General features: G+C 38.6%; 1 protein-coding gene across 1 annotated transcript in view; it reads left to right on the forward strand.

The window, feature by feature from the left end:
• The window catches only part of STRIP1 (striatin interacting protein 1), a 32192-nt gene continuing 10208 nt past the window's right edge, over nucleotides 1-21984 (forward strand). The window contains exons 1-15 of the mRNA XM_026707005.2: nucleotides 1-290; nucleotides 1226-1295; nucleotides 3230-3304; nucleotides 4140-4274; nucleotides 4939-5059; nucleotides 6297-6365; nucleotides 7276-7382; nucleotides 10443-10570; nucleotides 16786-16968; nucleotides 17805-18022; nucleotides 18837-18902; nucleotides 20129-20192; nucleotides 20391-20462; nucleotides 20944-21018; nucleotides 21296-21393. Of these exons, the coding sequence (XP_026562790.1) occupies nucleotides 141-290; nucleotides 1226-1295; nucleotides 3230-3304; nucleotides 4140-4274; nucleotides 4939-5059; nucleotides 6297-6365; nucleotides 7276-7382; nucleotides 10443-10570; nucleotides 16786-16968; nucleotides 17805-18022; nucleotides 18837-18902; nucleotides 20129-20192; nucleotides 20391-20462; nucleotides 20944-21018; nucleotides 21296-21393 (1631 nt within the window). The 5' untranslated portion in view covers nucleotides 1-140. The remainder of the gene's footprint in view (nucleotides 291-1225; nucleotides 1296-3229; nucleotides 3305-4139; nucleotides 4275-4938; nucleotides 5060-6296; nucleotides 6366-7275; nucleotides 7383-10442; nucleotides 10571-16785; nucleotides 16969-17804; nucleotides 18023-18836; nucleotides 18903-20128; nucleotides 20193-20390; nucleotides 20463-20943; nucleotides 21019-21295; nucleotides 21394-21984) is intronic.

Here is a 21984-nt window from a genome sequence, read left to right on the forward strand (position 1 = left end):
ACCTTAGTTGACGGTAGCCACGCTCAAGATGGCACCTTGACAAAGCCGCACCTCAACCGCCACACTCAAGATGGTGACGTTTCCTCTGCGATTCCCGTGCCGCGCCTCTCAATTTACGCGAGAGCTGCCGGCCCGTCGTGATGGAGCCGGGCTGCGGTGGTGGTCCGGGCTTGCTCATCGTCAATAACAAACAACGGAGCGGAGGACTTGGACTCACCACGACGACGCCCCCGCCGCCGCCGGGAGGGAAAGGCCGGGAGCCTAATCGTAACCAGCGGAAAGACTCGGAGGTTAGGCGGGGCCGGGAGGAGGCCGCGCCTCTTGGGGAGCGATGCCAAGGCGCCTTGAGGGAGTGCCCCCAACCCCCAATGACTTGATTTGGCGGTGGCCTCTGAGTCGCGAAGGGCGAGCTGGATCGGTTTGGGAGTCCTTCGTTCTGTTTACGGGCCTGGGTTTTGATGATCGGTTCTCAGCCTCTCTTTTAAAAACCCCTCAGCCGCCTCCGCACAAGTGTTGCCTTTCTTCGATCAGACGAAAGGCTTAACCAGGTAGCCCCTAGATCAGGATTCCCCAAGCCGGGCAACTTTTTAAGACCAGCGGACATCAACTCCCAGAATGCCAAGCTTGGGAAACACCGCACCAGAGTTTTGTTTGTCAGTCTGACCTGCTTCTGTACAGTACAGAGCTCTTCCTTAAAAAAAAAAAGCTTTTTCCTAGTTATCTAAATAACAGAATGTCAAGAATTTGTAGTTATATCATAAATTTCATTGTACTGAAATGACAATGTATTGGAGATGCATAACATAAAAGGGGTGAAATACAGTGGAAAAAATAGCTCCCCCCTCAGTCTAGGTGCAAATAATTTACAAGGGGGAAGGGCGGGCGAAGAATGAAGGTGTTCATCTGGAAATAGTCCATTAAAATTAGTGGATTTAGTTCTGAGGGTAGAGTGGCACCCTAGAGCTACAGAAGGTGTTTGCTCTGGCAAGCCAAGGTGGGGCATAAGTGACTGACCAAAGTAACAAATCATCCTGGGTGAGAGTAAAAAATAAAGACCAAAGGTTTTTTGGGGTTTGAGCTGTGCTTCACTCCTAGTGAAAGTACCAGTTTCGTATATATGAATTGCCATGGTAACAGTGAAGCTATATGGGGAAGGTTTAGCTTCTTTAATTTTTAAAAAAACAGCCTTGGAAAACAGTTTAGTTAAGCTGTCATCTTCTTCCAGGGCTATTCAGAATCACCAGACTTTGAGTTTGAATATGCAGATGCCGACAAGTGGATCGCTGAACTCTCAGGTAAAGCAAGAATTGCTTGAGTTCCTTTGCTTCTATCTGGCACAGTTTCCTTTCAGTGACCTATATAAAATAAAAGTTAAATCAGTTCCTGTAATCTGTAGGGCTCAGTAGGCTTAGATTCAAAATGGACAAAGTTAGGCATGCTTGTAAGCAGCTGTCAGCAACTGGGTAAACCAAGCATTACATCCTGAATCATGGTACAACTCAAAGTGACTGACAGGTGCAACAGGAATGTGACTGTCCAGTTCTTTGAACCTGAAATGCAATGTAGCCTATTAATTTCCAGCATTGGTTTCATGTTACTAGTTAATTTTGCATAATTTTTATGAGGACTGCTTTATAAAGTTTTGGTGAAGTAGCATTCACAAGTTTTCATTTGGCATTTCTTTTGTACAGGTAGTCCTCAATTTACAACAAGTTGCTTAATAGCCACTCAGTTATGACAGATTATTTTAAAAAAGCTATTTACAACCCATCCTCAAAGTTAGGATTGCTGCAACCCCCATGGTCACATAATCACACTTCAGGCACTTGACAACCTGCTTGCATTTATGACAGATTGCAGCATCCCATATCCATATGGCTGTGATCTGCCCCATTTTTGCCATGTTCTGGCAAAATAACCCGGAATATGTTGGATTTGCATAATGACCACAGTGTTCGCTTAATGATTATGTTATTCACTAAATGACCATGATGACTAGTTTTACAGCTGTTGTAAAACCAGAAGTAAAACTGTGTCTAGTGCCTTGACTTATATCTATGTCAGCTACAACTGTAATTCTGGTTGATTTAAGTTGTATAAACTGTCAAGTCCCCTTAACTGCAAAGCACAATCAAGGAAACTAGACTCATACCAATGAGTCATCCCACTACATCAGCTCTCCCACCAGTTTAGGAGGGAAGGTTAATGGTTAATGAATTTTGACAGTGGGATCTAGGAAGAGAGCCTTCTCTGTCCCCACCCTATGGGATATTCTCCTCCTCACCCCCATACCAGGAGTCCCTCTGAGGGAGATGGGTCATTCAGAAATGTGAAAAATAAATGTTATTTAATACCAGGAATAAGGAATTACAAAATACAGGAACTTGAGAAAAAAAATAGGAATCCTCCAGTCCCCTCCAGCTTTATTAAAGAGTCCACTAGGATCTGGGCAGGAATCTCTTTGCAAAATTTAAATCTCTTCTTTCCAGAATGTTTGCTTTATGGATTGAGTCCACTTCCTTGATATGCTTATTTGATGGTTTATTTTTAGGGACTTCAGCAAAGTCTCTTAGTAGTAACACTGTTAAATGTTTCTGTTTCTCAATATTAGTCAACTTTCTAAATAGTGGTCAATTTGTCAATATTCTGTATTATCCTGTGAGTTGCTTGTAGAAAATCACCTGAACTGGTTATTCTTTAACCCCAACATCATCTATCATGCTGTTTGGAGGATTCCCCCATAATTTCATTAAGATTGTCATTTTAGCATAAAAAGAAATTTATATCATACTACTTTAAATCTAATCTTATTTTATAGTACTTCCATAAAACGGAAATATGTCTTACGACATAACACATAAACAGTACATAGTTGAGAATTAGATCTGAATATCTAAACTATTACTAAAGGTTGGTTGTTACCCAACATGTGAAGCCATTGTTTAAAATCTGTTTTCAAATCATGCTTTGTGTTACCTGTGATGGATTAGCATCTTCTTTTCCTACCTGCTTTCTTGTAGCCAGGGTGTTGAACAGAATTGTCTGGGATGATGCACCCTACCAGAGCCCAATTAAACTTGGTAAAACTAAACTTGGATAGCAATTCAAGGTGGCAAATTATCTTTCAATACTAAATTTTTAAAAGACTTGATATAAAATGAAGAGTCCATTCTATTTGAAATAAATGTCTAGTGTTATAAAGTAATGGACTTTTGTTCTCTTTTTGCAGAACTGTACAGTTATACCGAAGGTCCGGAATTCCAACTCAACAGAAAATGCTTTGAGGAAGATTTTAGGCTGCATGGTAAGACTAATTACTTTTTCCTGCTTGGAATGTCTTGTAGGCTTAGTCTGTATATGCTTTATTTGAAATGAGATATTTTTATTTGTTTTTGTGAATCTTTCCTTTTATTTTAACAAAACCTTAATACATTTGTGTTTTAAATAAATCATAATGAGCTCCAAAATTTGGGGAATTCAGTGAGTTGTATTAGATAAATAAAAGGCTGTATCAGCATGGAATGCTTATTGTGATGTGTGTGTGTGAGTGAGAGAGAGAAAGAAGAGGATTGGCATTTCTGAAACTACTATCAACCACTCCAGATTTTTTGCGATCTGTGATGTTTAGGGTGGGATAGAAGTTTCTTGTTTGGTTTTGATTTGATGTTAAAATGTGGCAATAATATGTGGCATATTTATTCATTAGTTTGTGGATAATGTAAAATTAGATCAGGTCTTTGCTAGCTTCTGGGCATATTTACATATTATAGAAACAACTAAATTTTGTTGATAGGGCTAAAAATAGTCTAGTCCAAGGGTGAGCAACATGGACCTATGACATAAGATCTTGTAATACCATAAAATAAAATCTGAAGCTATCCAAAATTAAAATATAAGTTTCTTAATTACAGTTGGCCAGAATCTTGTAAAGTCAGAAAATCTCATAAATAAAATGTCACAACATTTCATTAATGCTACATAAGCTGAGATCTTGGAGGAAATAGCTGAAAGCACATAAGATTACAATCACTTTTTAATGGCCATTGCACAAAATTATATTTTTTATTACTGTAACAGTTACTTTTTTTGAAGAAAGGGATCGAAGCTATGTTGTGATTTCAAATAACTTGTATTTCTAGTGCTGGATAAAAAGTGGACAGAACTGGACACTAAGCAACATCATACTCATGCCATGAGACTTCTTGATGGCCTTGAGGTCACAGCTCGGGAGAAAAGGCTCAGGGTAGCTCGAGCCATTCTCTATGTTGCACAAGGTATGCTTGTATCTTTCAGAGAAACTGTTTAGTCTTACTTACTAATTATGATGTCTTAACATAATTTTCCCCCCACCAATATTTCCTTTTAATGATAAAGAAATGCTAACAAAATCAGCAAAAATTATCTTTTATATTTATATCTAAATATAAAAGAATTTATATTTCCATTCAGCCTAATAACTGAATTACTGGACCAATTTCATTTTTATTCACAAATGTTAGAACTGGATTCTAGAAATACAATCACAAACCAAAAGTAGTGAAAATTTATTTTTGTGCCTCAACTTTACAAAAAGACTTCAATTTTATATATAAAACTCTCTGATTTCTAGTTAGTTATATAATAATTAACATAGATGCATTATCTTGCTTTAATTTCAATATAGACTCATCTGTATATTATCCATAGGGAGTCAGTATAATGAAAACTTATCAACCCGCATGTTTTATTACTTAATTCTGTAACAAATTTCCAGTTCGGTCGGTCCTAGAAATGATTTGAAATGGCTGTGATTCCATATACTTTTTGGAAAATTGATACCATAGCTTCTCTGTTAATATTATTTTATATTTCTTTTATTAGTTGAATGTTGTAGTTTCTCTGCTCTGATCTAACAAGGGCAATCTTTCCTGAAATGCATCATATTTTTATTAATTTCAGGCACATTTGATGAGTGTAGTTCAGAAGCTGAGGTTCAGTTTTGGATGCGATACAACATTTTTCTTCTGCTTGAAGTTGGAACATTTAATGCTTTGGTGGAGCTTTTGAACATGGAAATTGAGTGAGTTTCATGTTGTGACAGCGGGGCTTCTGAAAAGAATACAGGCTCTTTAGACATCCTGATTATGATCTGCCTCATCGAGATATATATTTTTGCCGCTTATGAAGGAAACATGCTATTTGTTCATCCAGTTTTATCTAATTATTTCATTGAAAATTACTTATTTGAAACAATATTCAGAGTATAGTTTAAAAAATGTAGTAGGTAGTACTACAGGTATTTCCATCTCCTTTTCTCTGTTACTTTTAACACAACAAAGAAAAGTTTTCTGGAATGGATCATTTTGAGAATATCTTTGGTGAGCTTGTCAGCTAGAAACTAATCTGGACCAAGTTAAAAAACCTCTGTTAAAATAAATATGCGTACATGTCTTTTGAGAGGAAATAAAGGCTAAAAACAGACACAAAAAACATACAGGTAGTCCTCAGGTTACAATCACTTATTTAGTACTGATTCATAGTTGTGATGTTGCTGAATGAGAAGTCTTTGAAGTTAACAACCACATGATTGCACATGATCATAATTCAGGCACTGAATTATGGCAACTGACATAATTCAGGCAACTGACTCACAATTACAGTTGCAGCGTCCTGCAGTCACTTCATAGTACCCACGTACATTCCTTAGCAACAGTTGGTGCATAGCCTTTTCTGCCAGTTTACTTGCCTGGACACAGTTTCACTGCCTCTTCCCAAGGGAACTTGCTTAGCTAGGGAAATTCTGGTCCCAATTGCTATAATAATCCATAGATTGCCTGCATAGTTTTGAACAGGGGGATGTATGCAGTCTTACTTAATTTCTGGAAAAGATGTGGGTTCTGTCATAGGCATATCTGGAACTGAGCTGATAGTTACTACAGAATGAGGAGAGTTGAGAGGACAGAAAAAGTAAACAATTTGAATGCAGTTATTCAGAGCCTTGTTTTTGCATTAGTTGGATCAAACATAGTTCCTAACTGATTGTTCAAAAGGTAACTAGAAGTTGCTCCTGACTTTCTAGTAGTTTCATACTATGAGGCAGATGAGTTTTCTCTCACTAGATCCTTTCTAGGTAATCAAATCAACAACTAAATTGGATAACTGCTGTTGGATAAGAGAGGGAATTAGAAGAGATTGAATGCCTTTGCAATCCAGTACGCCCACAGTACCCATGCCATTGTTTATCTACTATCCAATGTGACATTAGTTTCAGAAGGTGGTGTGGCCTAGAAAGCAGACATTTCTTTCTCTTTTTCTAGTAACAGTGCTGCCTGTAGCAGTGCAGTGAGGAAACCTGCTATCTCCCTGGCTGACAGCACAGATTTGAGGTGAGCAATTGCATATCAGTATGCACTATCAAAAACATGAGAGTGTGGTGGGTTTTTTGTTAAAAGAATGTTTTACCTTTTTTGCTCCATGTTAGATTGATATATTCTTATTAATAAAATCTGGTTTTCAATTGCCATAATGTATTGCATGCCGTTATTAGGGCAGTGAAGAAGAGAAATAAAATAAGATCAGATGCTGAATAGGACATGCTTAGGGTGAATACTTTTGCACTGTGGATTCACTATGACTTTAAAACATTCTAGTCTCCCAGAAGATACTGCAAAGCTTTAAATCATCCAGCTTAGTGAATCCTACTTCTGAGCCCCATTTTTATAGGCATAAAATCTCCCCAAACCACCAAATCTCAGTGGTGTATTTCCCCAGCATTCTTGGTGGGAAACCAACAGAAATAGTTGTGTTTAAGCCTCCAACATTCTTTATATAGCTCGACACGATGTTAATTATTTTTTTTTGCCACAATTTAGATGAAAATACTAGGTCAAATTCAAGCTGTGACTTCTTCAGAGACCTTGTTATATTATTCATTGTAACCATCTGTCAGCCACTGTCTATTTAAAAAAGGGCTGACTATTAAAAAAACCCTAACATGCCCTTGCTTTGCATAAGAATCTTTTCTGTAAATAGTGTATTTTTCTTTAAGAAGTAAATGTTGCTAAGCAACATTAACCCTCAAAATAATGACATGGACCAAAAATAAAGTGTTTAGCTATTATTGTAAAATTTGTTATTTCAAATGTAACATCTTTTTAAAAGCCTCAGTGTCATGCATGGGAACATTATGAGGGATGGCTCATTTACTTTGCTTATTGTTTTGTAAGATAGTTTTCAATGAAGCCAACAGTGTTGTCTGGGCTTTCTCCTTCTAACCTGTTCAGTCTTTGATTGCAGGGTGCTTCTGAACATTATGTACCTTATTCTGGAGACTGTCCGTCAAGACTGTGAAGGAGATAAGCCTGAGTGGAAGACAATGAGACAGACCTTCAGGGCTGAGCTAGGTATGTCGTTCTCGCTCACGATTCGGAATTTAGCTAGTTAAAAAGCATTTGCTCACAAAGATAGGGTTATTTTGTTGTCAGAAAAGGCTATACTAATATGAGAAAGAACTTTTATTTTGTGTTAATCAGTGCTGCCAGATAGTCAGAGTCAGCATCCCCATATTGTTTACTAAGACAGGTCTTTATTCCTAAGATCTCAGCTCATGATTGCTTCCAATATATATCTCTTTTTCCATTGCCCTTCACAATCACCATCATTGTTGCCTGCCCTGCTTGTCTCAGCACTTCCCAGGCATTCTTCTCATTTGAACTGTGCGCAGAGAAAAAGTCATTGACATTCATTATTACCTCAAAGCTTCTCTCCATCCTTCTTCTGGTGGGATTTCAGGAGAGTGATATACAAAATTTAATTGGCAGGGGGAAAGTCTCAGGAAATGTTGATCCCCTTTCAGACATCATTGAAGTTTCAATACTGAGGCTGTGTTACTATTATTATAGTACTACTACTATATCTGGAACACCTTTAAAGACTGCCCAATTTACAGGGCAGTCTTACATATGTCTTCTCACTGTTATTGAGATAGGTGAGATTTACTACAGGTAAGCATGTTTAATATGCAGCAGAACCTGGGCTTTAACCTTGAACAATTATCTAAGAAGAAATTTAGCTAAACACTGTATTCTATTTCTCATATCAAACTAAACTAATAAATTAACGACAATTTGTTGAAAAAAATATAGCTAGCTGATGATATGATGCACTGAACCAGAATCAAACCATTATAGCATTGTGGCTTGTTTTTAATCCCAATTTTTTAATGGAGAGCTGAGCTCCGGATTTGCATATGTAGCATAGAAACTTTCTGCCATGATCCCACTTCTAGATTAATATATTTTGCTGTAGTCCAGTATGCAAATCTATTGTAATGAACACTGGCTCTTAAAAGTCTCAGGCTGGAAAAAAAAACCTGCATATTTCTGCATATTTCCTAATGGGGTTCAGCTAGGATCTTCTATGGGCAAAACTAATGTGGTCAATAGAATGTTGAACTACTTCAGGGCAGGTCCACATTCCGTTCTTCAGTAAGCGTCATTGGATTCAATTTGATTTAACTCACATAAGAGTGAGTGGTCGGATTCATCTCCGGGAAGGATGAGTCTGCCTACTGAGGTGAGGTGAACCAGTTGCTTTTGTGATGTGGAGACAATAACTTGGTCCTCAACATCAATAGGACCAAGGAGCTTATAGTGGACTATAGAAGGGACAGATCAGACATCCAGCCCTTGCTTATCAATGGAGACTGAGTGGAGCAAGTGGCCAGTTTTAAGTTTCTGGGTTTTACCATAAAAAAGGACCTGATCTGGGGTGCTCACATTGCAGCACTGGTCAAAAGAGCCCAGCAGAGATTATATACCTGAGACTTCTCAGAAAACAACAACTGAATGAAAAACTGCTGGTGACCTTCTACTGCTGCACCATAGAGAGTATCTTAACTTATTGCATATGTGTATGGTTTGCCAATTGCACAGTGGCAGATAGGAAAGCACTCTAAGGGGTTAATGTCATTGCCCAGAAGATCATTGGTTGCCCTCTCCCCTCTTTGGAAGAGCTTTATATCTTCCGCTGCCTTAAGAAAGTTCAAAACATTCTCAAAGATCCGTCTCATCCTGGGGACTTTTTTTGAACTATTACCATCTGGCAGATGGTACAGGATAATAAAAAGGACAAATAGGCTGAAAAACAGTTTCTATCCCAGGGCAGTAACTCTATTGAATTCTACTGTATAGTGCAATATGAATGCAATTTCAGGGGTTTTCAATTCAATGTATATAATGTGAAGGATGTGTGTTTGTGTTTATTTTCATAGTCCTAATGTACACTGAAGATGGTATTTAATTTCATTGTATGAGGTGCAATGACAATAAAGTAAACTAAACTAAACTAAACTAAACATAAGAGTTACTGTCTATATTCATAAACGTAGTGAATTACAGACTAGCTAAATTTTAGCCTAGTATTCTGTGTGAACCCAGCTATGGTCCACTGGATTATGTTGTAATTATAGATACCTACACTGAACAAAGTTCTCAACTAGTTGATCTCCAAGTTTCTACTGAATATTTTAACTGAACTCATACATCACCTTAAGCCATGGTTTGCTTGTTAAACAATATTCTTTAAAATGATGATTGAGCTTTGACTTCTGGCACCCTAGGACTTATTTGTTTTTCATTTACTCTTGGGAAAAACTACAATATATGTATGAGGAATCATGGACCATTATTGATGTTATTTGTTGCAGCATGTGATATAATATATATAAACACCAAATTCTAAGTTTTGATATTAGCATCTGCCTTCTAGCTTCCTGTGAGACAATAGTTCACACATTTGAGAACAGAGTGAAGAAAGCAGATAGGAGGCATGGTTTTCCATGAGGCCTTGATTCCTTCTAGTCCCCAGAATTATTGTGTTCACTGGAACAGACAAGGTGGAAAAAGCAGTATGATGACGATGCAAGTCCCACTCTTTACTGTATGCAAAACACTACCCAAACATAACTGCTGTTGCATGTTCTCATAAATCAAGAATGAGGATAGCAGGATGAATCTTGATGCATGGAGCATGATTACATTAATTACACTATTGGAGTTAAATGAATGCCATCATTGCAAATATAAGTTTATTATTTAACTGGATTAAACTATGTACAAGAACACAGAATGAGCAGAAAATTATTCTGAAAAATATGGCAAATTAGCCAGAAGCTTTATTGGATTGACAGTAGAGAATGATGTTCAAATACTCAAAAGTGCCTTTTCAAAAGGCAACTGGATGTTGTTTTTCCTCGAAGACATTTCGCTTCTCATCCAGGAAGCCTCTTGGATGAAAAGCAAAACCTCTTCAAAGGAAAAGAAAAGTCCAATTGTCTTTGGAAAAGGCACCTTTGAGACAACCATGACCTAGATGACTGAGTATCTCCATAGATATTCAAATATGTAGCACAAAAATTCAGTGGTCTCATGTGACACATTTGTTACCAACATATTATTTTTCAGGGGCACCTCTATATAACAATGAACCATTTTCTGTGATGCTCTTCGGCATGGTCACCAAATTCTGCAGTGGCCATGCCCCACATTTTCCTATGAAGAAAGTGTTGCTGCTGCTCTGGAAGACTGTCCTGGTAAGAGGCTCCTGTTTACAAATATATGATGCTTCATCAGGTTGTTTGTTTATAGCTTTAGATTGGTGGTTGGTACAATGCTGAAGTGATGGCAATATAGTAATTTAAAGCTAGGGAACATTATTAGGTCTAAAGTTATTTTTAGTATAGCATGTCATTATAATTCAACAATATGTGCAAGCCATTGTGAGGATGTCCAAATAGTCTGTTTGTTCCTTGTGCTAGATCAAGGATGTCAAACTGGTTTTCTTTGAGGGCTGGATCAGCACTGTAGTTCTCCACGGGCTGGCCGGGGTGGGGGAGATGGCACGGATGCCTCCTGCAGCATCCTGCCTGCCAAAATGGGGCACGGGGGGCTGAGCACGGTCTCCCTGTGTCCCGTTTTCAGCCTGGAAGGCCTCCTGCAGCACTTCGCCAGCCAAAACAGGGAACAGGGGGGCATGTGCACCCCTCTCCAATGCCCCATTTTCAGCCTGGATGGCTCCAGCAATTTGCCAGCCAAAATGGGGCACAGGGGGACCATGTGTGCCCCCCCCGCACCCTGTTTCACTAGCAGAGGTACTGCTGCATCTTTGTTATTTCTTAGGCCAGCCCTGCGAGCCAGATTTAAGCACCCCATGGGCCAGATCCTGCCTGTAGGCCTTGAGTTTGACACCCCTGTCCTAGATGAAAGCTACAACCACTAAAAGTTCTCACATTTTTACACCCTCTTTATGAGTGCTCAGACCCATGTGACTGGATTGGTATATAAATTGTGTTAATAAATAAATAAACATTGATGGCTGAGGCATGATCCTGAACAGTGTCGAGAAAAATATCTCTGTTCTGTATGTTAGTGAAAAAAATAAGCAGATACTTATTTTTAGCAGTTAGTATATCTGGCTTATAGCCATATTCCCTGCACAAATACATTGAACTATAATGTACAATAATATAAATCTATTAAATTTGAAAACATTTCCACTGCAATGCTTTGGGCCTATTTTATTCCTTCTACTATATTAATTTTTTTCTTATGTTCAATGTGTCTGATTCTTGGAGATGGCCTGGGCAGATCCCTGTAGTTTTCTTGGCAAGTTTTTTCAAAAGTGGTTTGCCATTGCCTCCTTCCTAGAGCTGAGAGAAAGTGCCTGGCCCAGCTGATTTCATGCCCTAGAGCTCCCAGTTTCTAGCTTGATGCCTTAAACACTACACTAAATTAACTCTCAAAATTATAACCATATTTTTGCCAAAATTGTTGAGATACTGCTAGAATAATGCTATTGTTGCTTTCCTATGTTCATTACATAATGAAATTCCACCTGATTACCAATTGCTTGAAAAAATGCAAGTGGTTCCATTAAGCTAAACCTGCAAACTTCAAGTTGCCATTGACATTTTATTAAATTAGTGATGACATTGCTGTAAATATGAAATGAGACCACCCATTCATTTATTAGAATTAATTGACAGTTTCCTAGTATGATTTGATTGCTTATTGTACTCTATGACTATTATTAAGTGTTGTATCTTATGATTCTAGACGAATGTATCTTTTCTTTTTATGTACACTGAGAGCATATGCACCAAGACAAATTCCTTGTGTGTCCAATCACACTTGGCCAATAAAGAATTCTATAAAGAATCCTAATATGTATGTATGTATGTATGTATGTATGTATGTATGTATGTATGTATGGTATTCAGCTTTGTATGGTATGTATGGTATTCAACTTAAGAAAACATATACATACATACATACATATATATATATTTCTGAGGTTCTCGCGGGTATTTGTATGTGGATCTTTGGTTATTTGGGTTTTCTCCCGTGTAAGATTGAAGTATCTAGGCAACGTTTCGATGAAGTCTCATTCATCATCTTCAGGCTTCTGTCTCGGCTCTGTGCTTTTCAGAGTAATGTGAGATTGCAGCTGCTTCCTCCTTTTAACTGCCAGTGGGGTGGGACTTGATTGGGTGGGGCTTGGCTGTGTTCTGATTGGGTGGGGTGTGTTCTCATTGGTAGGGGTTTGGTTGTGTTCTGATTGGTTGGGGGTTAGCGTGTTCTGATTGGTTGGAGGCGTGTTCTGTTCAGGTGGGGGCTTGGCTGTGCTCCGGTTAGTCTTAGTTGCTGGGGGATTTGAGCTGGTGAGTTGTGATCTTGCTGTTTGGCTTCTAGTTCGTGGTCCTGTTGCATCTTCATAGTGGGTGTCGGTTTGCTTCATGTATGGCTCGGAGGGGTTTGAAGTGGGTAGTGATGCAGCTGTAGTGCAGCTTCTGGTCCATGGTGTGTCTCATCTTCTGAGTGGGTGAGAGTCTGTTTTCTACATGGAAGTGTGGTGGTGGCATCTTGTGTGGCTCTCATGGGTGTGGGTCTGGTGTCCTTCTTCATGTTAGGTACTCGTCTGTTCATGAGGGCGGGTTTCCAAATGGCTGGAAGGCGGGAAGTGTCATCTCGTTTGTTCATGCTGTGTGGGCGTTTTTCTATCTCTATGGCTTCTCTGATTATTCTGCTGTTGAAGTGTTCGGTTTTGGCGATAGTTCTGGTGTTTTTAAAATCAATTTCATGTCCTGTGGCTTTGAGGTGTTGGACCAGGGAAGAGGTCGTTTCTTCTTTTTGATTGAGTTCTTATGTTCTTCAATGCGTGCATTTATTCTTCTGTTAGTTTGTCCAATGTATGGTAGGGCAGGCAGTGGGATTTCGTATACTCCTTGGTTTTCTAATTCGATTTTGTCTTTGGGGTTTCTTAGGATGGTGGATATTTTTCTGTTTGTGCAGAATGCTGTTTTGATGTTGTGTTTTGGAGGATCTTGCTGATTTTGTCTGTAGTGCCTTTTATATATGGGAGGAGGGCTTTGCGTTTTCTTGTTCTCTGTCTTGGATTTTGGTTGGGGTTTCTTTTTGGATTAGGTGGGTAATCTTCTTTCTTTGGAATCCATTGGCTGTAAGTACGTTGGTGAGAGTGTGTAGTTCGGTTTTTTGGTGTTGTTCATCGGCTAGGCATTTTGTTCTGGAGATGAGTGTCTTGGCTACGGAATTGATCTGTGCTGGGTGGTGGTGTGAGAGTGCATGTAGATAGCGGTTAGTGTGTGTTTTCTTCTGGTAGATGGTGTGTCCTAGGGAGCCATTGGATCTTTTGTATACCAAGACATCTAGGAAGGGAAGTTGGTTGTTGGCTTCTGTTTCCATGGTGAATTGTATTTTGGGGTGTAGGCTGTTGAGGTGTGTGAGGAAGTTGTTCAGTTTTTCTTTCCCATGTGGCCAGATTATGAAGGTGTCATCTACGTATCTGAGCCAGAGTTTGGGTTTGTGGTCGTATTTTTCTAGAGCTTGTGTTTCAAATACATACATATATATATATTTCTGAGGTTCTCGCGGGTATTTGTATGTGGATCTTTGGTTATTCGGGTTTTCTCCCGTGTAAGATTGGAAGTATCTAGGCAACGTTTCGATGAAGTCTCATTCATCATCTTCAGGCTTGTGTCTTCGGCTCTGTGCTTCTCAGAGTGATGTGAGCTTGCAGCTGCTTCTTCCTTTTAACTGCTAGTGGGGTGTGTGACTTGATTGGGTGGGGGCTTGGCTGTGTTCTGATTGGCTGGAGGTGTGTTCTCATTGGTTGGGGGTTTGGCTGTGCTCTGATTGGTAGGGGGGTTGGCTGTGTTCTGATTGACTGGGGGTGTGTTTTGTTCAGGTGGGGGCTTGGTTGTGCTCAGGTTAGTCTTAGTTGCTGGGGGATTTGAGCTGGTGAGCTGTGATCCTGTTGTTTGGCTTCGCGTTCGTGGTCATGCCACATCTTCATGGTGGGCGTCAGTTCGCTTCATGTATGGGTCAGAGGGGTTTGAAGCGGGTAGTGATGCAGCTGCGGTATGGCTTCTGGTCTGTGGTCTCATCTTCTGTGTGGTTGTGAGTCTGCTTTCTACGTGGAAGTGTGGTGGTAGCATCTTGTGTGGCCCTCGTGGGTGTGGGTCTGGTGTCATTCTTCATGTTAGGTACTTGTTTGTTAATGAGGGCGGGTTTCCAAATGGCTGGTAGGCGGGAGGTATCATCTCGTTTATTCATGCTGTGTGGGCGTTTTTCTATCTCTATGGCTTCTCTGATTATTCTGTTGTTGAAGTGTTCGGTTTGGCTATAGTTCTGGTATTTTTAAAGTCAATCTCATGTCCTGTGGCTTTGAGGTGTTGGACCAGGGAAGAGGTTGGTTCTTCTTTTTTGATTGAGTTCTTGTGTTCTTGAATGCGTGCACTTATTCTTCTGTTAGTTTGTCCGATGTATGTGGTGGGGCAGGTGGTGCAAGGGATTTCGTATACTCCTTGGTTTTCTAACTCGATTTTGTCTTTAGGGTTTCTTAGGATGGTGGATATTTTTCTGTTTGTGCAGAAAAATGTTAATGTTGTGTTTTTGGAGGATCTTGCTGATTTTGTCTGTAGTGCCTTTTATATATGGGAGGAGGACTTTGCCGTTCTCTTGTTCTCTGTCTTGGATTTTGGTTGGGGTTTCTTTTTGGATTAGGTGGGTAATCTTCTTTTTTTGAAATCCATTGGCTGTTAGTACATTAGTGAGAGTGTGTAGTTCGGTTTTTAGGTGTTGTTCGTCGGGTAAGCATTTTGTTCTGGAGATGAGTGTCTCGGCTATGGAATTGATCTGTGCTGGGTGGTGGTGTGAGAGTGCGTGTAGATAGCGGTTTGTATGTGTTTTCTTCTGGTAGATGGTGTGTCCTAGGGAGCCATTGGAATTTTTGTGTACTAAGATATCTTAGGAAGGGAAGTTGATTGTTAGATTATGAAGGTGTCATCTACGTATCTGAGCCAGAGTTTGGGTTTGTGATCATATTTTTCTAGCGCTTGTGTTTCAAAGTGTTCCATGTAGAGGTTTGCGATGACAGGTGAGAGGGGTGATCCCATGGGTGCTCCTTCTATTTGTTTGTATTTTTGTCCGTTGTAGGGTGAAGTATGTATTGGATAGGCAGTGGTTGGTCAGATCTAGGATGTGTTTGTGGGGGTTGTATTTGTTTTGGATGGCTATCAAGGCTTCTTTTATAGGCACTTGGGTGAAGAGGGATATGACATCGAAGCTCACTAGTAGGTCGCTGGGTTGTAAGTTTTGTTTCTTTATGATCTCAATGAACTGGAATGAGTTTCTTACGTGTGAGTTGATGTATTCTGCATAGGGCTGTAGTTGTTTGGTGAGAAATTTGGCTAAGTTTTGTAGAGGTGAGCCTATGGAGCTGACTATTGGTCTAAGTGGGGTTCCTTCTTTGTGTATCTTTATGAACAATTTCAAGTTGAGATAGGAGGGATTGCAGGAGAAACCAACTTGGTGAAATTAATAGACCATAACTTATTAAAATTGGAGGCAAGTAAATTTCTTCTCAGAGATCCAGTTTAGTGTAGTGGGTAAGGCATCAGGGTAGAAACTGAAAGACCATGAGTTCCAGTGCCACCATGAGCACAAAACTAGCAGACACATTCAGCTATGGAAAGGGGGCAGTGGTAAAACACTTCTGAAAAATATTGTCAAGAAAATTGTAGGGTCTTGTTCTAGCAGTCTCTGAGAAAAAGAAAACCCACTTTCCATCATAGCTCTCCATTGCTGCCATGCTGGTACCCTTAATTGTTGGGCAATTTCCAGTTCAGCTGTTTGCTGTAAAATGTTATCACACTGGTGGAAAAAAAACTTCCTCATGTAATAGTTTTCATTTTCCAGAATAATATATCCTTTGACAGACTGCTGGAGAACTCTTTTCCATATTGTAGCAGAGCTGTTACGGCCAGAGGGAAAGCCTCATTCCTTCATCATTCTTAAATGTATTATTTCAGTTGCTGCCAGCCTTTCCAGGAGTCCTGCTCATTAACAGACAGAAAGCATACACTGTAATCTTAATCCTTGGGTCAGAGGTTCTTCCCATACAAGAGTCTTTAAATGTTAATTGGAAAAAGGATTGTGAAGCAGGTTGAATATTAGCTACAGTTGTGGCCCAGTGCTGGACCAGGGATTTAATGTCTTTGTATTTAAGTACACACAATTATTTCTAAAATTGTCTAGAAAAATCAAAATACCGGGGATGATAAATTACTATTAAGTGAATTACTACAATACATAACTGAACAAAACTACACATCATAAAAGTATTTTAGAATTACACAAAAAATACAAAGTTCTTGATAGTTCACCAACTGACAGGCATCTGAGGGGTAAATCACAGGACCAAAGTTCAGGGTGTTTGCTATCCTTTTAGTGCACCCTTGGAGGATTTGAAGAGCTTCAGGATATGAAAGCAGAGAAACGAGAGATGCTGGGTCTTCCCCCACTTCCTGAGGATAGCATAAAAGTGATCCGCAACATGAGAGCTGCGTCACCTCCAGCATCGGCTTCAGATTTGATTGAGCAGCAACAGAAACGGGGTCGTCGGGAACACAAGGTGAATTTTAGAACTATAGGACTTCGTAACTTCTGGGGGAAGTATGGTGAACTGTATGGCAACTTTTTGCATAACCAACAGTGACAGCAAAGACCAAGGAATTCTCTGGATAAGGAGTTGACAGGAGATTGTCCACATATCCACTCCAGATGGCTGCTTCTCATGAAACCACAGGATTGTAGTTTTCCACAGATTTGAGTGCCTAAATATGATAGGATCAGTCATCTTTCTCACAACTGCAGCAGAACCTTTTAAACAACACTTAGATCTCACTTTCTAATTACTTTTGGAAATTGCCTATTAACTTTCTTAAAGCTCTTAGAGATCTTCAGAATGACAGGCTTGAAGTTTTCATCATATTACTCTAGTTTATCATCACCTCTGAACAAAAGAAAAAATAATTACAAGAACTGAAAGAATTTGAAATAAATAGCAAAAAGCTAAATAAGGGTTTTTTTATCTAAAAAGTTCGCTGACACTGGGATTGAAAATTTGATATTTTATGGATTTGCTTATAGATAAGGGATTTAATACAGGATGAAGAAAAATCTGTTTAACTTTATAGGAAGTGAAGTGTTATTAACTTTGTTTACATTTGTGATCAAGATTGGAAATCACTTCTTTATGTATTCATTTTTTCTTTTTCCATGCACTTTTTATTTCCATTCTCTTATCTTTCTCTAATTTATTTTATATTAGTTTTTACTGTTGTAATTAAAATTATTAAGAAAAAATATATTAAAAAAATAACCAGAAAGCTTTAGCAGTAGAAACAAATAGTGTTGAGATGCAGAATGTGAACTAACTAGCCTCTCCTTGAATGTTTGTTCCTCCAGGCTCTTATTAAACAGGATAATCTAGATGCATTCAATGAGCGAGATCCTTACAAAGCCGATGATTCCCGAGAAGATGAGGAGGAGAATGATGAAGACAATAGTCTTGAGGGGGAGACATTTCCTCTTGAAAGAGATGAAGTGATGCCTCCTCCTGTGCAGCATCCTCCAACTGACCGACTGACATGTCCAAAAGGTTTGCCTTGGGCACCCAAAGTCAGGTCAGTCCTTAGCCAGGATGGTTGAAATGAAGAAAAATCTTCTTTAAGTTTAAAGATCAGCTTCTTGAGTTTCAGATGATGAGAATAAGCTGTGTGTTTACAGTGACAATCTTTATAGGTTGGTGATTTGGGGAAATGCTTGAATTGGGCAATACTTTATCCATTTCCTATTGTACTTCCAGGGAGACTTGGTTTGCATAATCTAGATGCATAGCTACACAGCAAACAAAACATACCAGCAAGTGTATATATACAGTGCATTCAAAAAGTTTTGGGAATCCCTTCATTTTTGTCAATTTTGTTATGTGATTATGATATATGGTATTTCAGTTGTTTTTCTTTTTAATAAATTTAGTAAATTTACACACATGTCTAAAATTCTGTTTCCACTTTGTCGTTATGGGATACTGAGTGCGGATTAATGAGAAAAAAAGAATTTCAATAACTGTAAAATTAGGCTGCAGAATAACAAAATTGACAAAAGTGAAGGGGGTCTGAATACTTTTTGAATGCACTTTGTTTTGGGATTATGAAAGACTGGTATAGGATCTCTCAATTACCATCTTCAGCCAAGAAAACCAACAGCACCAAAGACTGTTTAAAGTACTTTTAGTACTTGAAAGTATATATATGCAATGTCTGCTGCTTTCAATGAATTCAAGGATTGGCTAATTATAGTAAGAAGGATATATGTGTTATGTGCAATTGCCCTTAGATGTAGAGTTGGAAATATGTCTAAGGCCAGCACTGGCTAATCCCTACAGTAGATTTCTGTTCAGTTTGATTGAATGTTGATTTGGTTTCTTTTCTGTAGGGAAAAAGATATTGAGATGTTTCTGGAATCTAGTCGAAGCAAATTTATTGGCTATACCTTGGGAAGGTGAGTTAAAGCAGCTTAATTGGCATGTTGGCCATTAAACTAAACTTAATTGTTGGTAATTTGAATTATATGTATATGTGTGTACAAATATTTATATATATTATGATACCGGAATATGAAGTTTTATTGTCTTAATTATTCTTGCTGATGCCATTACTGTAACATGTGTATACTATTATTGCACAATATGCCCAGCACTAAATTCCCCACTCCCTCTTTCAAATAAATTCATAAAGTCATTTCAAAAGTGTAAATACATCACTACCCTTCTTTGGAAAACCTTTTTAAAGTTATTTTGTGTGTACTATAGAATGTCCTTAGGTTATAGTACAACCATTCCTTCAGTAACCATTAAGACTTGCAGCAGCACTAAATGAGAGTCATTTATAAAGATCCTCAGAATTCTGGCTATCACAGCTTCTCCAGTTGTATGACCACAGTCTAGTCTCCTGGTTTGCAGTTATGATGTTGCAGTGAGCCATGGTCACATGATTGCAATTTCTGATGTTCCTTGCCAACTTCGCACAAGCAAAGTCAATGGGGAAGCCTGCAGGAAATTGGAATTTGCAGTCATATGAGGTGCTACTTAATAATGGCAAGGAATTTGGCAGAACTGCCATCACTAAGCAACATGCTTATGTGACACCATACTTTATGGCCATGTTAATTAGTGATGGCCTAATTGCTATTCTAATCTGAGAACTACCTGTAACTTCGGGGGATGGGGGTTGAGGAGCAAGATGCCTTTGAGGCAGTCTTGACTCCTGATGACTATATGGACATGTTGATGCAATTTTTTTAGCAACATTTTTTGGGAATGGTTTGCTGTTGCCTTCTTTCTAGGGCTGGGAAAGTGTGGCTGGCCTACAGTCATCCAGCTGATCTTGTATCTAAAGTGGGACTAGATCTTACAGTGTCCTAGTTTCTAAGCTGGAGCTTTTAACGGCTACATCAAACTGATTCTCATAACTCTTTAAGAAAGACTTAAATATTATTAAGATTAAAATACATATACATATGTGCATATATAGTATCTTTATAATTTCTATTTTATTTAGGTTCCAGAATTTATCCAAATTTTACACTTTTTCTTACCTATTACACTGAACTGTCTTTCTGTAAAAGCCGTTGTTTGTAATACTCCTGTTTGCAAGTTTAACAAAATAACCAGTTTTTTTTTTTACATTTTTACCAGCTGAGTTTTTCCATTTCCTTTTTCTCTCCAGTGACACCAACACCGTAGTGGGATTGCCAAGACCAATTCATGAGAGTATCAAAACTCTAAAATTGGTGAGTTTCCGATTGCCCATGCTTTTTCATTTTGAGGTTTAGAGAACCTCTCACAGAGAGGCTCATTTTCAGTTTTATCCCATCTGCTGCTGCTGCTGGTGCTGCTGCTGCTGCTGCTGCTACTTTCTTAGACAATGTTTGACAGAACAATCAGTTCAGGCTTATGAAGTAAATTTTCTGTGTCTTGTTACTTTACAGCACAAATATACATCTATTGCAGAAATTCAAGTTCAAATGGAAGAGGAGTATCTGCGTTCTCCCTTGTCAGGGGTAAGTGTCCTGGGAAGAATGCCTAATGTTGAAGAAAGGCATCCTTCTGAAAAAAAAAAGAGAGAGAGAGAGTGATGGGAAAAAAACATATTTCTCTTGTAGAATTGGACTTGTCGTTGACTCTTTTATTTGCAGATGCTGTGTGTGACCTAGTCTTTTAATTTTTTAATATGTTTATCATTTATACCTCCTCCTCGCATTCATGCAAGATAGTCTGAAAAATGATAGAAAGAGAAATGATTAAAATGCATTTATCCCCCTTTCTCAAATAAGAGTATCTACCATGACAGAAAATAGCTGTTCCATTCTGCATACAATGGTTTGTATGTTAAGATGCTCTGAAATTGTTGTCTGTCTTTGGAAAACATGTTTAGGGTAAACAGTTGCTTTGTCTTCATTCGGATATAAAATGAAATGTTCAAAATATGCCAGTTAACTTTGAATTGAAAAACATGTTGCAATCATCTGCTTGTGTTCATAGGGGGAAGAGGAGGTTGAGCAAGTTCCAGCTGAAATCTTATACCAGGGTCTTCTTCCTAGCCTGCCTCAGTACATGGTGAGTTGAAGTCTTTTTGGGTGCATATTCTCTCTTAAGAAGTTTCTTTCTCTGTTTCTTAATCTTCCCGTCATTTTCTTGTGGCAGAAATTAGCTGCTTGCTTTAGCATTCCTATTGTACAGGTTTATCCTGTCTTGATAAAACTTATCTTTGATATATATTTTATTTTGTGAAGCTTTATGTTAATATCCTGCCATCATCAATATCTAGGAAGTTCCCTCTTTCTTACCCATGCTTCAGAAAGTCTTCGCTACAACATTTAACTATGATTTGTAGATTGCCTTGCTGAAGATTCTGCTCGCTGCAGCACCCACCTCCAAAGCCAAGACTGATTCCATCAATATCCTTGCCGATGTTTTACCAGAGGAGATGCCGTAAGTCTTAGTCCTAAGCCAGAAAGAAGCAAGCAGTGCATGTAATGGATGAAGATAGAAGATCCCAAACAGATAGCGATGTGATAGTTTCTGTTTTAGAGTTATATTGATTTAGAATTTTGGTATCATTTTATATGTAAGATCAAAATGACGTTAATCAGATATATTGAAATAAAACATGCAGTAATATTAGTATCCAACCTCCCCCCACCCCTCCATTTTACAAAGCTTCAAAGAGGGAGGTTTAAATAATTAAAACTAAAATTTAAAGCTGAGTTGAAGAGAAAGCATGTCTGAAACTAAAACTAAAGACACCAAGTGTTCCTTCCTTGAATGAGAGTTCTAGGGTTGTCTTACAATGTGACCAACTATGTTTGGAAAGGAGTGGAATGTATAGCAGATGTCTGTTGTTGAATGCATTGGGCTGGTAGAGAATCATAGACTGGATTTTCATTTAAACTCTTGCAAACAAAAGGCTTTGCAACACCGAGAAACAAACAATAGCTGGACCAAAGTTTAAAGTCTGCCTATGATATATATACTATTATATTTAACATAGCAATCACAAAAATTAATACTGCTGGTCTGGTT

Source organism: Pseudonaja textilis, chromosome 3 (genome assembly GCF_049901715.1).
Source record: "Pseudonaja textilis isolate UNSWEBS1 chromosome 3, rPseTex1.2, whole genome shotgun sequence".
NCBI lineage: Eukaryota > Metazoa > Chordata > Lepidosauria > Squamata > Elapidae > Pseudonaja > Pseudonaja textilis.